We start from the raw sequence: 15,134 nt of genomic DNA, 5'->3' as shown, positions 1-15,134 counted from the left end.
CTATTACAGCCCTGAAAACTCTGTAGAGATCTGCTGAATATGGCATTTAAGACGTTGGAAAACTGAAGCTGCCCTTGGTCCTCTGCCTGCACTGAAATCAAGACTCCCACAGTGGAACCTTCAGTGATTGTCCAGGTAAGGGAGAAGTCTGTCACTTTTAAGAGATTTGGAAGCTGCTTGGTCTGTACTTCCTGCTTACTCAGGTGAAATTCACGCTCCTCAGAGCTCTGATGGTGTTGACTAGGAAGAGTTTTGTCAGTTGAACCGCAAGCAACAACACGGGCTTCAGGTGCTGCTCAGTTCTCTCCCTGTGTAAACATCATAGGCCACTTTCCTAGAGTTGCTACTGTGTCCAGACACTGATCACATGGTTGCGAGATTCTAAGAAGAGATAAATCCACGGGACAGATTTCAATGTAACTTCTTACTATCCCTTTTTGTAAAGGAAGATGTTTTACAATGATTGCTCTCAGTAACCAACCACCTGCATCTTGTGGTGAGTAATTGGATAGAAAAAACTGCGAAGTTTAAGTAGGTTCTAAGGATATGAAAGCTTAAGTTGCAAGACTCTTAAAACTGTGCTTTGAGATCTGTGGATGGGACTTATAAAGGTCTGAAAAAGTGCTTTAACTGCAATTTATAAAGGTCTAAGGAGGTGTTTTAAGGTGTGCAAATGCAATTTGTAAAGGTCTAAGAAAGTGATTTAATGGGTATGTAAAAATGAAAAATGTTTCATATTTCTTCCTTTTCTATGCTATTGTTATATTTAGGCCTAGAAAGCTCAGAGTTTAAAATTCATCAGTGGAGCTCGGATGAGTTATTGATCTAACTATGATAAACTGCGATTGCTATTACAGTCACAAGCTCAAGATGATGAATTTCCTATGGTATGCTATACTTCTAAGTACAGACTTAAATGTGCTTCTTACTGAGCTAAAAAATGCCAGTCCAATCTGTACACACCAAGTGTACTGGAGAGAAGAAAGAGTGCTCATGCTTTTTTTTTCTTTTTTTTTTTTTTCCGGAGCTGGGGACAGAACTCAGGGCCTTGCACTTGCTAGGCAAGCGCTCTACCACTGAGCTAAATCCCCAACCCCGAGTGCTCATGCTTTTAACTCCAAGTCATTTTGGGGTCCCCATGCTTTTACTACAACTCAAAGGCGTGAGTCTGTTGCCTTTTCTACAATGTGACGTTCAGGACAGATTACACAGTGGTATGTTAGCATGTCAAAAATTTATCTCATTTTGTAAACATAAAAAACTCTTCTAAGCTTTGAAGAATCCAACTCTCACGGGTCAAATGGATTCCAGATAAGTACTGTCTATCAACATCCTGCTTCACCTCCTGCCTATTCAGTTTATTCCCAAGGGTGGGGTTTCCTCCTCCTCTCTGAGGTTTTGGGATACCCCACCCCCAACTAATGAGCCTAAAAGTTTCAAAGGATCACCTAAGGAACAAATTTCTTCTAACTTACTTAACTTTACCTTCTGATCATTATCTATACAGATGTGCTTCAGGGAAATGCTAGCTCCAGGTGTTTCCTCAAAATCCGGGTGCCACACAGGTCAAAACCACCTGCCCCATGATGGTTCAACTTAAAGACAAATCTGCATTCGTCAGTTGCAGATGGCCCTGCAGAGCCTGGACAGTGAGGTGACAGTCTGCTGTTTTTGAACCTACCCAGCTTCCCAGCTTTCTTGGGTCCTCAAAGATGTTGCCGCACGTCAGAGAGCAGGAGGCAGTCTAAAGAGTATGATGACCCTGTGAGGCCTAATGGATCACCCCTTCCTATTTTCTCACTGTACATGGTAAATAAGAGGAAGGGATGTCTGTAACAAACTACCACCCACATTCCAGAACCAGCCTGCTCTCAGACCCTCAGTGCCAGACGCCACATCATCACCAGCCACCAATTGTGACACATTTCCACTGTGGCCACAAGTAGTGCACCTTTTCCTGCCCAGGTCTTAGCAAACAACTCTTTTTCTCTTCCACCCACTGGCCACCCCCAATAAATCTCTCACATGAAGCCTGTTCTGTGCTGTGATCTTTGCAACATCCCTTAGCCCTCTGATCCATGCGAGAACTCTAAGAAGCCTCCCAGGGTCACCCTGAATGTTTGCCCAGCTGGGCAGGTGTCTGGTGGAGCAGGACCTGAAGCTGCATGAAGTCTGAGCAAAGATGGAAATTGTAAAGATTCAAAGAGTGAAAGGGTGCTTCTTCTCATTCCTCTTTTAATACTGTCTGTCTGTCTGTGTGTTTGTCTTTCTGTGCGTGTGTCTGATGTTGTGGCATGTTTATATGTATGTATGCATGCATGCATGTATGCATGTTGTACATATATATGCATGCATGTATGTATGTACATATGTATGCATGTATGCCTAACCTACCTACCTCTCCTCAGTCCCTCCACAATCAGATTGGCCTGCTCTGAGGGAGAAAATGTCCCTATTTCTCCCCTCCCCCCACTTGCTTGACTTTATCAGTGTCTCCTGTGATTATATCAACAGCAGCATCCAACAGGCAGGGGACAGACAAGTCCTCAGGACTGAGGGGCAGGGATGAGGTGGGAACCCACCCCTTCTTTGCATTCCAACTGTTGTTTACCTTGGGTCCTCCATCCAGAGGGTAGGTCAGGGGGAGGAGCTCATCCACATTCTCCTCCCTCAGCTCTAACTGGGCGACCCTGCACCAGGAAGCCATGCTGTTTGCATTTTGTCAACCTGACACAAACCAAGACAGATTTGGGAACAGGATCCTGAGTAGAGAGAATGCATCCATCCACGGCCGCCTTTAGGAAAGTGTATGTGGCATTTTTAAAATTATTATTAACGATCAATATGGAAGGGCTCAGCCCACTAGAGGTAACCTGGCTGGGGTCGTGGATTGTACAAGAGAACAGGTTGAGCTGCCATGAGGAAGGAGGTAGTTAGCAATGGTTCTCATGGTCTCTGATTCATCTCCTACCTCTAGAGTCCTGCCTCAAGATCCTGCCCTGAATCTCTTCAATGATGGACTGTGATGTGGAAGTGGAAACTGAAAAAAATCCTTTCTTTCTTCCTCAAGTTGTTTTTGGTCACAGCAATGGAAACCCTAACACAGAGGTGCACAAGGGCCTTTCTCTGCTCCCTGAGTTCTCCTGCAGCACAACCCTGCCCTTCTCTTGCCCTGGAGCCACAACCCTCTTTACAGCTCCTAGCGATCTGATTCGCTTTGACCTCCCACTGGGTAGCGCGATCTTGGGTTGGTTGTAAAGTCCCTGTAGTCTGTCTCACACGCGTCCGGGATCTCGGATGGGGGTGACTGCGCCGCCCTTGCTGCTCCTGCTGCTGGCGGCCGCCTTGGCCCGGACCCAGACCCGCGCGGGTGAGTGCGGGGTCGGGAGGGAAATGGCCTCTGCGGGGAGGGGCGGGGGCGGCACAGGGGAAGCCAAGTCCCGGCTTCGCACAACAGACCCTCCGCCGCTTCTCCACCCGAGTCCGGAGCCCCACGCCCTGCTCCCCGCCCGGCCCCCACACCCGCCCGGGGTCCCGGGAGGAGGTAAGGATCTCATCCGCGCGCCGCCCCCAGGCTCACACTCGCTGCGGTATTTCAAAACCGCCGTGTCCCGGCCGGGCCTCGGGGAGCCCTGGTTCATGGAAGTCGGCTACGTGGACGACACGGAGTTCGTGCGCTTCGACAGTGACGCGGAGAATCCGAGATACGAGCCGCGGGCGCGGTGGATGGAGCGGCAGGGGCCGGAGTATTGGGAGCGGGAGACGCAGGGAGCCAAGGAAAAGGAGCAGACTTTCCGAGTGAACCTGAGGACACTGCTTGGCTACTACAACCAGAGCCAGGGCGGTGAGTGACCCCGGGCCTGATGTCACTACCTCTCAGCGTCCCCACAGGAGTCGGAGAGGTCCGGGATCCCAAATCTGAGAGTTCGGGAGCAGAACCCACCAGGGCGCGTTTCGGTTTCCGTTTTGAGGAGTCCAGGGGTGGGCGGGGGCACAGGTGGGCGGGAGCAGGGGCGGGGCGAGCAGGTGGGCGGGGAATAGGAGGGGCCGAGTCTGACCGCGGGGTCCCCCAGACTCTCACACACTCCAGTTGATGTTTGGCTGTGACGTGGGGTCGGACGGGAGCCTCCTCCGCGGGTATGATCAGTTCGCCTACGACGGCCGCGATTACATCGCCCTGAACGAAGACCTGAAAACGTGGGCCGCAGCGGACGTGGTTGCGCAGATGACCCGAAACAAGTGGGAGCGGGCTCGTTATGCAGAGAAACGCAGGGCCAACCTGGAAGGAGAGTGTGTGGAGTCGCTCCGCAGATTCCTGGAACTCGGGAAGGAGACGCTGCTGCGCTCAGGTGCGAGGTCGGGGGGCTTCTCTTCTCCCTGCCTTCGGGCTGGGGCTCAGTCCTGGGGAAGAAGAAACCCTAAGAAGGGTGATGCCCCTGTCTCAGAGGGGAGACAGTGTCCCTGGGTCTCCTGATCCCTCATCACAGTGACTGCACTGCCTCTCCCAGGACCCAGCCTTCTCCCTGGAGAGTTGTGAGCCCCTCTCAGGAGGGAAGGAGAGAATTTCCCCACTTAACAGCAGGGGCTCCCTGCTGTCAGCCATGGCCTCTCCCAGGCCAGGTCCTCTGCCCACACCCACTCTCTGAGGACACTGACTCCTGTCCTGCTGAGTGTGTCAGCCCTTACACCTCAGGACCAGAAGTCTCCTTTACCTCAGAGGAGACATGGACTCCACTGCACTAGGCTGGTTCCCCCAGTTTCTAGAACTTTCCAAAGAATACATTCTCACAGATCCCTCCCTGATGTGGGGTTTGCCTCTCTTCCACACCCCATTTCTCTCTATTCCTACAGTGGAGAATGGTCCCATGAGCCCTTGTGGGGTACCCTGGAGGAATATAAATTGTGGGATTTCTTTTTTCTTTCTTTCTTTCTTTTTCTCTTTTCTTTCTTTTTTTTATTTTTTTGAAAGCATCATTTTGCTTCCAGGCAGTGTTTGTCTGCAAATACATATTAAATCAATTATTTTCCATTCCCTCTTCTGTTCTATGACCACCCACCTCATGCTATAGAACATCACATAAGGACAGCCATGTTGACCCACTGGCTCATGTGGATTCCCTTTAGCTTCTGAGTCTCTCAGGAAAGTGTGCAGTTCTGTGCTGAGGGGACCAGCTCTCCCTGCAGTTTTCTAGTGAGATGACAGTTGAAGTGTCAGACACACACAGTTCAGTGTCATCATTGATTTAACTGTGTCTTGTGTAGATTTCAGTTTGTCTTGTTAACTGTGTGATTTCTTAAATCTTCCACATAGATCCCCCAAAGGCACATGTGACCCTTCACCCCAGACCTGAAGGTGATGTGACCCTGAGGTGCTGGGCCCTGGGCTTCTACCCTGCTGACATCACCCTGACCTGGCAGTTGAATGGGGAGGACCTGACCCAGGACATGGAGCTTGTGGAGACCAGGCCTGCAGGGGATGGAACCTTCCAGAAGTGGGCATCTGTGGTGGTGCCTCTTGGGAAGGAGCAGAATTACACATGCCTTGTGGAGCATGAGGGGCTGCCTGAGCCTCTCACCTTGAGATGGGGTAAGGAGGGTGTGGGTGCAGATCTGAGGTCAGGGAAAGCTGGAGCCTTCTGCAGACCCTGAGCTGGTCAGGGCTGAGAGCTGGGGTCATGACCCCCACCTTCATTTCCTGTACCTGTTCTTCCCAGAGCCTCCTTCATCCACTGACTCCAACATGGAATTCAATGTCATTTATGTTGTCCTTGGAGCCGTCTCTGCTGTGGCCATCATTGGAGCTGTGATCATTGGAGTTGTGTTGGCTGTTGTGAGGAAGAGAAACACAGGTAGGAAAGGGCAGGGTCTGTTTCCCCTCAGCTTCCTTTAGAAGAGTGCTCTGCTCATTAATGGGAAACAAGGTCACACCCCTCATTGCTGCTGTCTCCACCTGGGTCCTCTGTCAGTTCTGGAAACTTTCTCCTGTCAAGGTCTTCCTTGAACTCTCACAGCTTTTCTTCTCACAGGTGGGAAAGGAGGAGACTACACCCCTGCTCCAGGTTAGTGTGGGGGCAGGAGTGTCCCTGAGGTTATTGGAGTGAAGCTGGAGATGTGGGGAGCTCTGGGAATCCATAGTAGCTCCTCCAGAGAAATCTTCTGGGGGCCTCAGTTGTACCATGATATTAATCCATACATACATTTATGTACATATACGGAAACATAAACGCGTATAGATTATACATATACATGTTTTCTTTTACCCTAGACAGGGACAGCTGCCAGAGCTCTAATGTGTCTCTCCCAGATTGTAAAGGTGACACTATGGGCTCCGACTGGGGAGGGACAATGTGGACATGACTGGGTTTCATGGACTCCCAGTATCTCCTGTGAGTGGAGGGTTGTTGGGCTGTTGTCCTCACAGTGATGGTTTGTGACTCTTGTTCTCTAGCATGAAGACAGCTGCCTGGAGTGGACTGAGTGACAGACGATGTGTTCAGGTCTCTTCTGTGACATCCAGAGCCCTAGTTCTCTTTAGACACCAGTGTTTGAAGTTCCCTGTGATTCTATGGCTTCAGTGTGAAGAACTGTGGAGCCCAGCCCGCCCTGCACACCTGGACCCTGTCCCTGCACTGCCTGTGTTCCCTTCCACATTCAACCTTGCTGGTCCAGCCTGGGGTTGGGGGCTGGGGACAGCTGCACCCTATCACTCAGTGGTGCTTTGAACTGCAACTCCTCACTTCTACACTGAGAATAAGAATCTGAGTGTGAACTTGACTGTTCACATCCTTGACACAAGTGTTGATTGCTTTTTAAATTACTGGATTGAGAATACTTAGAGGTTGTTTTTTGTTTTTGTTTTGTTTTCTTTTAAATAAATGGCAGGTGGAGAAGCTTCCAGAATCTGTGTCACTAAGCTGTGTGTCTGGTGGGACAGGGTGGGGCTGTGGGAGCTGAGTGTGGACAGGGCTGTGCCCAGGTGGAGCTCAGTGTGTTGTCATCTTTGGGGGTCACTCCTTGGCTGTGTCATCTCTGTGCTCTATTCTTTTCATCATTATGAAGCACACGTCTGTGATCACAGGGTCACAGGATGCCAGATCCTTGTCCTTTCCCCAGGATGATGAGCAGCCCAGGCTGCTGTCCTGACTGTGGCTTTGTCTTCTGTGTTTATTTCCTGTGTTTTTCTTTGTGAGGAGGACTGGGCCTATTCTTTTCCTGTGGGTGCTTCCTGTCTTGCTCTCCCCGTGGATGCCAAGTGTTACAGGAGTAGGAAGTGTTTTTCCACTCTTGTCCCACCAGACTCTACAAGGGCTGTGCTCTCGGGATACTGTGGGCTACACAGATGAACTAAACTCTCCTGAGCTCCTGCCTCCTTCAAGGGCCCTCAGTTCAGGTTCTCCCCATCTTTCCCTACTAACCCCGGATTGCAGGATCCACACAGAGAAGGGATCCACAGGCTCTCATCTCAGATCTGGCCCTATTGGATCTGTGCTGTGCCCATGCCCCTGTCCTTCCCTGCCTCTGGGGAATCCTGGTGCTGCCTCTAGAGAAGATTGAGGGTTGATGGGATGAGTCTACTTTAGATTTATGTTTATTTTAGAAACTGGTCCAGGAATTGGAGATAGCCCAGGGGTTGAGAGCACTTGGTGCTAATGCAGATGATGTCTCGATCCCAGCACACAGATGGTTGCTCACAGCCATCCATAACTCCTGCCCAAGAGCATCCAATGCCCTGTGGAGATCAGGCTCACAAATGGTACAAATAAATACAGAAAAAAAAGTTCATAGACAAGATTAATAAATCTTTTCAAAACTACATTATGGGAATTTGTGAGAAGGAAATTCCTTTGTTCCGGATTCTGACCCTTGAAGGATTCTCTTCTAGCTTTGTGATTTCCAGTCAAGAGTTCCAGGAGCCTTAACTGAGATGTGTGAATACCACCTTGGTGATAATCTCTGTCAGGATGCAGCCATCTTCATCCTGTAAAGGACGACGACTTCCCCAGACCCAGCAGACAAACACTCATGCACAATAAATGTTGTATTAATGGATAATAAATAGGTCATGAGTCAAAGACAGAAAGGCAGGTGGGGAGAGGAAGGGAGGGCTCTGCTGAGGGGAAAGCTCAGGTGATGCTGACCTCAGTGTGAGGGGACAGGGAGCTGCATTCACGGCCTTTGGCTGGAGGTTGTATTAATAATCGGAGCCTCTGCAGAAGCTGGAGGTGACTGCATGAGTTTCTCCTCTAGACTGAACCATTCCCTGCTGGAGCAGGGAGGAGGCTGATGAGCCTAGGAAACACAAGAAGTTACAGATTCACTGAGCTTACACAATGTAGCAGGTTCCTGTCAGGGTTGAATCAGTAGCACTTCCTGGAGGTGTGGGGGGGAATCTTGAGTGGAGCTCCTGGGAGCCATGCAGAGGCTTACAGTGATGTAGCTGTTGTGAGTGGATACTCATACTGGGCAGGGCTGTTCAGTGATTATCTCCCGACTCACACAGGCTCCCGTGAGTAACCAGGTTGGCCAGAGTTCACCGAGCTGACCATGGATGGATGCTCTCCTGGGTCTGCTGTCGCTGTCTCTGTCTGGCCTGGAGGAAATGCACTCCTTAATCAGGTGACACAACTGTGTCCATTGTTATCAGCCCACAGTGTCTATTCCAGATTTGAGATCTAAGTCCTGTTTCTAAGATACAGTACGAAGAATATGGTGTTGCTGGTTTCCTGGAGCAAGCACTGTAGTGGAAAGATGCATGTGATACAATGTAAGGGAATAACAAAGAACAGGTTGTGTCCAGAGCTGGAGGGCAAAAGGCAAGGCGACCAGAGTGCAGGTGAGTGGAGCAGGGCAGAGAGCTATTGGTTTTTAATTTTTGGTTTTCCAAGACAGGGTTTCCGTATGTAGTAGCCATGACTGTCCTGGAACTTACTATGTAGACCAGGTTGGCCTCAAACATAGATCATGCTGCCTCTGCCTCTGCTTCTGCTGGGATTAAAAGTTGCACATCCACCACTCTTTGAGTTATTATTATTTAAGATTGTTTAAGATTGTGTGTGTGTGTGTGTGTGTGTGTGTGTGTGTGTGTGTGTGTGTGTGTGTTTATAGCCAGGTCTCTGACTTCAGGGCCTGTAGGCTTGGATTTTTAAAAAACTTCTTTAATATGGTTTCTTTAATACTTCAACCTCCCATCTAGCTCACCACCCACCAGAGGTAGTGGGAAAGAAAGGCTAATAGGGTGAAGTGGGACATGGATTTGTTTAGAAATAGTTCCTTGGGGTGATTCCAATCTTTGTTGTCAGGATATGAGCAGTCAGGTCTACTAGCAAACTACTAAACAGGAATCAGCAGCCACAGTCCTGTGCACTCAACAAATACCACACTGGGAGCAGCAGTAGCACCTCAATCCAGAAGAAACCACAAGGCTCCGCCCAATTGGCACAAGTCAATGGAAGGCAAGAATCCCCTGTATACCACAAGAAGTTCTTTGGTGCATTTTCTCTCTACAAAGTCACAACAAGCAAAGATCAGCTGTTGTTGTAAAATTATAAAAACTCAAATGCTGTCTTTTACCCCTGCTAGATCCGGCACCACAGTGCCCCAAGATAGCTGGTAGATATCTTGCCACAAACACACATCCCAATTCCCTGGCCGCCCAGTGTGTCTAGCTGCCACACACTCTCTTAAACTTAAATCGCTACATGAAAGAACACACAACACAATAACCCCTGATCCAATTGATAAGATATAATTGCCCACCTGAACATATAAAGCCCTGTACACATCTATCCCTTAAGAACATTCATAACAACCTGTAAATACACAGAGTGGTATCTTTTTTTTTAAAGATTTTGTTTATTTTATATGAGTACCCTGTCACTCTCTTCAGACACAGCAGAAGAGAGCATCAGATTGTGTTACAGACGGTTGTGAGCCACCATGTGGTTGCTGGGAATTGAACTCAGGACCTCTGCCAGAGGAATCAGGCTCTTAACCATTGAGCCATCTCTCCAGCCCCACAGAGTGGAATCTTATTGCCAGCCTCCATGTTCTCTCCGCAGTTTCTCTCCTCCAGATCCAGTCTCCTCCTCTTCCCTCAAACTTTTCTCCCACCCATCCTTCCTTCTCGTCCAATGACAGGCCTCGTTCTATTTTGTACCCACCTACACCTGCGTGATGACACCACCCACAATCAGCAAGGCAATGCACAGGGGAACCAATGTCAGGGTTTTGCCTGTAGACTCACATTTATTCTCTCAAAATATCACGTGTCTGCTTCAGCAAAATATTCTCTCACCCGTGTCTGCCTCAGAAAGACATCATATGGGGCTGGAGAGATGGCTCAGCAGTTAAGAGCACTGACTGCTCTTCCAGAGGTCCTCAGTTCAATTCCCAGCAACCACATGCTGGCTCACAACCATCTGTAATGAGATCTGATGCCTTCTTCTGATGTGTCTGAAGACAGCTACAGTGTACTTATATAGAATAAATAAATAAATCTTAAAAGAAAAGAAAGAAGACAGACAGACTTTGACAGCACAGTCAACTTATCTGAAGACCTAATCTAGGAGAACCAGGCTTGAAATGGAAATTTCTGGTTTCTTTGGAGATGCGGTTGTGTCCTGAGATGTTTTTCTGGAAACTTTCTTATGAGAGGATGTTTTTGTTGCAGCAGACACGTGGTGTTTTCTGGAAGCTGTCTGGAAAGGGGCATGGGATGTTTTGGTATACCTTGAGAGATGACCTCTTGAGAGAACTCGTGGTGTTTGGAAAGGGTCTAGATATAACCCAACAGACCACAGACAACACTGTGTGGCTTTGGTTCCCCTTGCCACTCTTTGCGGGTCGTCGTTGGACTTTGCTGAAGCCGCTCTTCACTGATGATGCTGATGCCTTCTTCCCCGATCCTTTGTCATGACTTTGTAGAGAGAAACAAACCAAATAACTTCTGGTGGTGTCCCAGCAGCTTCCTCCTGCTTCTGCAGACTCAGGTCGATGGGTAGAGCCTCAAAGTTGCTTCTGGATTGAACTGCCAATGCTGACCCGTGTGAGCTCAGTGCTGGTAACCTGACGACGAAGATTGGATTCACCCCAAAGACTATTTCTAGACAGGTGCCCATCTTCCTTTGCCCTGTTACCCTTTCCTCTCTTCTACCTCTGGTGGGTGGTGGGCTAGAGGAGAGGTTAAGACATTTAGGTAAGCTTATTAAAGAGGGTTTTGAAAAACCTAAGCCCACACAGGGCATCTGGAAGGATCCATGTGTGAGTTATGTTACCAATCCTTGCTTGGTGCTGGAGGACATCAGACTGAACACTGTGGGGACAGATTGGGAAACTCCTTCTCTTGGACTCTGTGACCCTGAGGAACCCAGGGTTGTCCTGTACAGACCGTCTCTGCAGGGGAGTTGGGTGGCTCAGGCCTGAGTGCGGCCCTGTGCTGCAGAGAAAAGAATCACAGAGCCAAGGCATAAAAATATGCTGAGTAAATTCGTGGAGCTGGAGAGGTTGTTCAGAGGTGAAGAATGCTATTGCTGTTCCACAGGACCTGGGTTCAGTTCCCAGCTCTCACCGACTTGTAACTCCAGCCTCAGAGGGGATAGGGCGCCCTCTGCTGGCCGCCTGGGGTGCTCCATGCACGTGGCACACAGAGATACATGGAGCAAAATACCCTTATACATAAAAAAAATTTTTTTAAAGAACAAAAAAGAAATGAAGGGAAATAAGATTTCGTTAAAGAAAGAGATCCTTTAACAATATTGGGGGACACTACCGCATGGAGGAACACCTACCAACCCTACTGCAGGGCTCTAGGGTTCCCTGCACTAGATTTATACACTGGTCTTGGAGATTCAGCAATGGAAGGCAAAAATGGACACGACTCCCCCTACAGAGTGGCCCGTGATGTTACTGGTCTATGCAGCCTGTGTGTTCGCCCAATTATGCTGTTTGTGTTGTTATGTCTTGTAACTCAGGGTGACCTTGAATTCTCTGTTTAAGATTTATTTATTATGTACACGTTTTGTCTGCATACATGCCTGACTGCCACAAGAGGGCGCCAGATTCCTGAGCATTCAACTCAGGACCTGTGGAAAAGCAATTAGTACTCTCAACCTCTGAGTCATCTCTCCTGTCCCGAACTGGAATTCTGGATCCTCCTGCCTCACCTCACCATGCCAAGTGTCAGGTAGGTGTGTGTGTGTGTGTGTGTGTGTGTGTGTGTGTGTGTGTGTGTGTGTGTGTGTGTGTGTTCAGGGGAGGAGCCAGAGGTGCAATCTGCGTTTCAGCCCAAAGATCCTAAGGATCGGTGAAAGCCGCAAAACAGAGGATTTGGGGCTGAAGGGGAAATTCCTGGCTGCTTCACTATGAAGAGCCTTCCCCAGCATTCAAAGCTCACAGCCACTTAGGTGATCCAGACCTGGACAGGCTCCTACTCGTGTGTTCTGCTGCCGCCTGGCGGCCTTGAGCGGCATCGCAGCTCCCACTGGTCTTGGGGACAGACTGGACTGTGCCAAAAGTCCCTCCAGACTGCAGGAACTGCTTGCTGGTCTGCGGTATCCCTGGTCCCCGAAGCTGTGTGGGTCACACTAAACAAGGGCCACAGCAAGGAACCGGGTATCCCCTGCACAGTCCCCGCATTGGAGCGTTAGTTTCTCTTTCTTTTGTTGTTGTTGTCGCCTGGGATATGAGCTCCCCACCTCCTGACCCTGTCCTCACTGAGCTGCACATCTGCTGAGTTTGATGGGACCCAACCCAAGAAAGGATTCCGGGTTTCTTTAGGATTAAATGCCTTTAATCCCAGTCCTCATGAGGGCGGATCTCTGCATTGTTCCACCACATAGCAAGTTCCAGAACACCCAGGGCTATGAGGAGAACCCAGGAGCCTTGGAGTCCCAGGACTGGCACCTGGAGGGGATGGTGGAGTAGGTGGGAAAGTTGTGATAAGTGAAAAAGCCACATGGATTCCCAGGGCCAGGTCTCGGTGAGCTTAGGGTCCCCCGGCCCAGTATAGCCAAGGCCCTGGGGCTTATAGGGTAAAGGAAAGAACCTCAAATTACCCTTTCTTTTCCTGACAGCTTCTTTCACCTGAAATTTCCTCCCATGCTGTAGATGGGACATGGGGTCTGCTTCCTGCCACTCACCTACGTCCCAGCTCTTTACTTTCAGGACGCGGTCCAGGCTGGCCTTGGACTTATTCTGTAACTGAAGCAGCCTTTCCCACCAGTGCCTCGGGCTCCCAATTTACCAGGACTGCAGGTCTACAAACCAGCCAGGATTTTGTTTAAGACTTGGTCAAGGTTCCATGTGATGGTGGTTCACACCTTTAGTCCTAGCCCTTGAGAGGCAGAGGCAGGAGGATCTCTGAGTTTGAGGCCAGCCTGATCTACAGAGTGAGTTCCAGGACACCTGGGGCTACACAGAGCAACCCTGTCCCCAAAAATCAAACAACTTGGTCAAGGATGTTCCTTCACTCTAGAAGCTGTGGGTCATGACCCCTTTGGGGGCCAAAGCACCCTTTCACAGGGATTGCTTAAGACCATCAGAAAACACAGATGTTTCTATTACTATTCTTAACAGTAGCAAAGTTATAGTTATGAAGTAACAATGAAAATAATTTTATGGTCGGGGTTACCATGAAGAACTGTATTTAAGGGTCTCAGGAAGGTTGAGAACCACTGCTCTGGAAACTCCATACAGAGGTGGGGCAGAGGGAAGTGGGAAGGTCTGGGTCACATGTAAATGACAAGGTCTGTTTTGGAACCAGGTCCACCCCTGCCTCGACACATGGGTGCAGGTATTACAGGCCCTCCACTCTCAAAGGACTGTGACAGCCACTTAGAGGACAACACAGACAATCTCAGAGTCTATGTGGATCTTTCCCATGGTAGCCCTGAAGACAGTGCACAAAGCTATCACCTTCCCAGGCCTGTGGCATGTGCCACCCTCCTGGAGAGGTACAAACAGTCCTCACCTGAGCCACTATGCCACCCCTGGGCCAGAAGCACCAACAGTACTCGGGCTAGTACTCCACCCTCAATTATTTTCCATTCCCTCTTCTGTTCTATGACCAGCCATCTCATGCTATAGAACATCACTAAGGACGGCCATGTTGATCCACTGGCTCATGTGGATTCCCTCTTAGCTCCAGAGTCCCTCAGGAAAATGTGCAGTTCTGTGCTGAGAAAATATACAGTCCCTGCTGCTCTTAGTCAGAGGCACCGGTGAGCACTCCTTTAGGAAAGGCTGCATCCCCACACTCCTAGGACCACTAAGGGCTCTGCCTGGGAAAATGCAGACCAGGAGGACTGCCCTGTGAGGAGTGTTTGGGAAGAGGACTGACAGCTAAGCTCACCCAGTGAATTCCACAGGAGCTTTGCACACACAGGGTTTACAGGACAAAGACATTTTGCACAAACGTTTGCCTGCTCCAACAGGGACCCATGCATCAAAGGAACAGGATACCTTAGGGTCTCATATTCTGTTCCCAGTACACCCCTGTGTCCACTCCTGCCCTAGAGAAGGCTGGAAAGTGCCCAGGCTCTGTCACAAGAGTCCTGACACCTGCTGCCATCACTGCTTTCCCAGGATGAGGTCACTGAAGAAACAGTGCTTCTTTCTGTATTCCACAGGATGGGATGTCAGACATGGGGTCCCCTCCACACCATCCACTTCAGTCTGTACTGATGGTGGAGATGTTGAGGCTTAAATCTTGAATATTCTGAGGTGCTTTGCATAAGAATGGCCCTTATGGGTTCAGATATTTGAAGACAGTCACCAGGGAATGGGGCACTATGAAAGGATTAGGAAAATTGGAAGGTGTGACCTTGGTGCAGGAAGTGTGTCACTGGGAGCAGGCTTTGAGGTTTCAGAAGCCCCTGCCAAACCCAGTGTTGCTCTGTCTGCTGCCTGCAGATGAGGATGAGCTCTTAGCTACTGCTCAGCCCCATGCCTGCCTGCCTGCCTGCCTGCTGTCATGGTCCACACCATGGTGAGAACAGACTAAGCCACTGAAACCATAAGCAAGTCCCAATGAAAGGCTTTCTCTTTAAGAACAGCCTTGGTCATGGTGGCCTTGCACAGCACTAGAACAGTGTCTAAGACACGTCGTATCATTTCCCAGTCTCTCTCATCTATGTCCC

At 49.5% G+C, this 15,134-nt stretch overlaps 2 protein-coding genes across 37 annotated transcripts in view; both read left to right on the top strand.

The window, feature by feature from the left end:
* Nucleotides 1-15,134, top strand: part of LOC147998478 (uncharacterized) — a 100,476-nt gene that overhangs the window by 17,934 nt on the left and 67,408 nt on the right. The gene's annotated exons all lie outside the window — the stretch shown is intronic.
* Nucleotides 3,278-6,900, top strand: RT1-CE12 (RT1 class I, locus CE12). 36 transcript variants are annotated; one of them, XM_087597326.1, is made up of 8 exons: nucleotides 3,278-3,370; nucleotides 3,892-3,947; nucleotides 4,074-4,349; nucleotides 5,312-5,587; nucleotides 5,715-5,849; nucleotides 6,027-6,059; nucleotides 6,266-6,313; nucleotides 6,449-6,900. In XM_087597326.1, the coding sequence occupies exons 3-8, from the start codon at nucleotides 4,094-4,096 to the stop codon at nucleotides 6,451-6,453; spliced, it is 753 nt and encodes a 250-aa protein (XP_087453452.1). In that variant the 5' UTR covers nucleotides 3,278-3,370; nucleotides 3,892-3,947; nucleotides 4,074-4,093; the 3' UTR covers nucleotides 6,454-6,900.

Source organism: Rattus norvegicus, chromosome 20 (assembly GCF_021556685.1).
Source record: "Rattus norvegicus strain SHRSP/BbbUtx chromosome 20, alternate assembly SHRSP_T2T, whole genome shotgun sequence".
Classification (NCBI taxonomy): domain Eukaryota; kingdom Metazoa; phylum Chordata; class Mammalia; order Rodentia; family Muridae; genus Rattus; species Rattus norvegicus.
Note: the sequence above shows the minus strand (reverse complement) of the source record. Positions and strands in the feature narration are given on the sequence as shown.

Bases quoted from the DNA above. Each gene is read 5' to 3' on its own strand.
- RT1-CE12 (XM_087597303.1), top strand. From the start codon at position 3,298: ATGGGGGTGACTGCGCCGCCCTTGCTGCTCCTGCTGCTGGCGGCCGCC. The intron at 4,350-5,311 runs GTGCGAGGTCGG...TCTTCCACATAG, and splicing joins GGAGACGCTGCTGCGCTCAG to ATCCCCCAAAGGCACATGTG. The intron at 6,060-6,265 runs GTTAGTGTGGGG...CTTTTACCCTAG, and splicing joins AGACTACACCCCTGCTCCAG to ACAGGGACAGCTGCCAGAGC.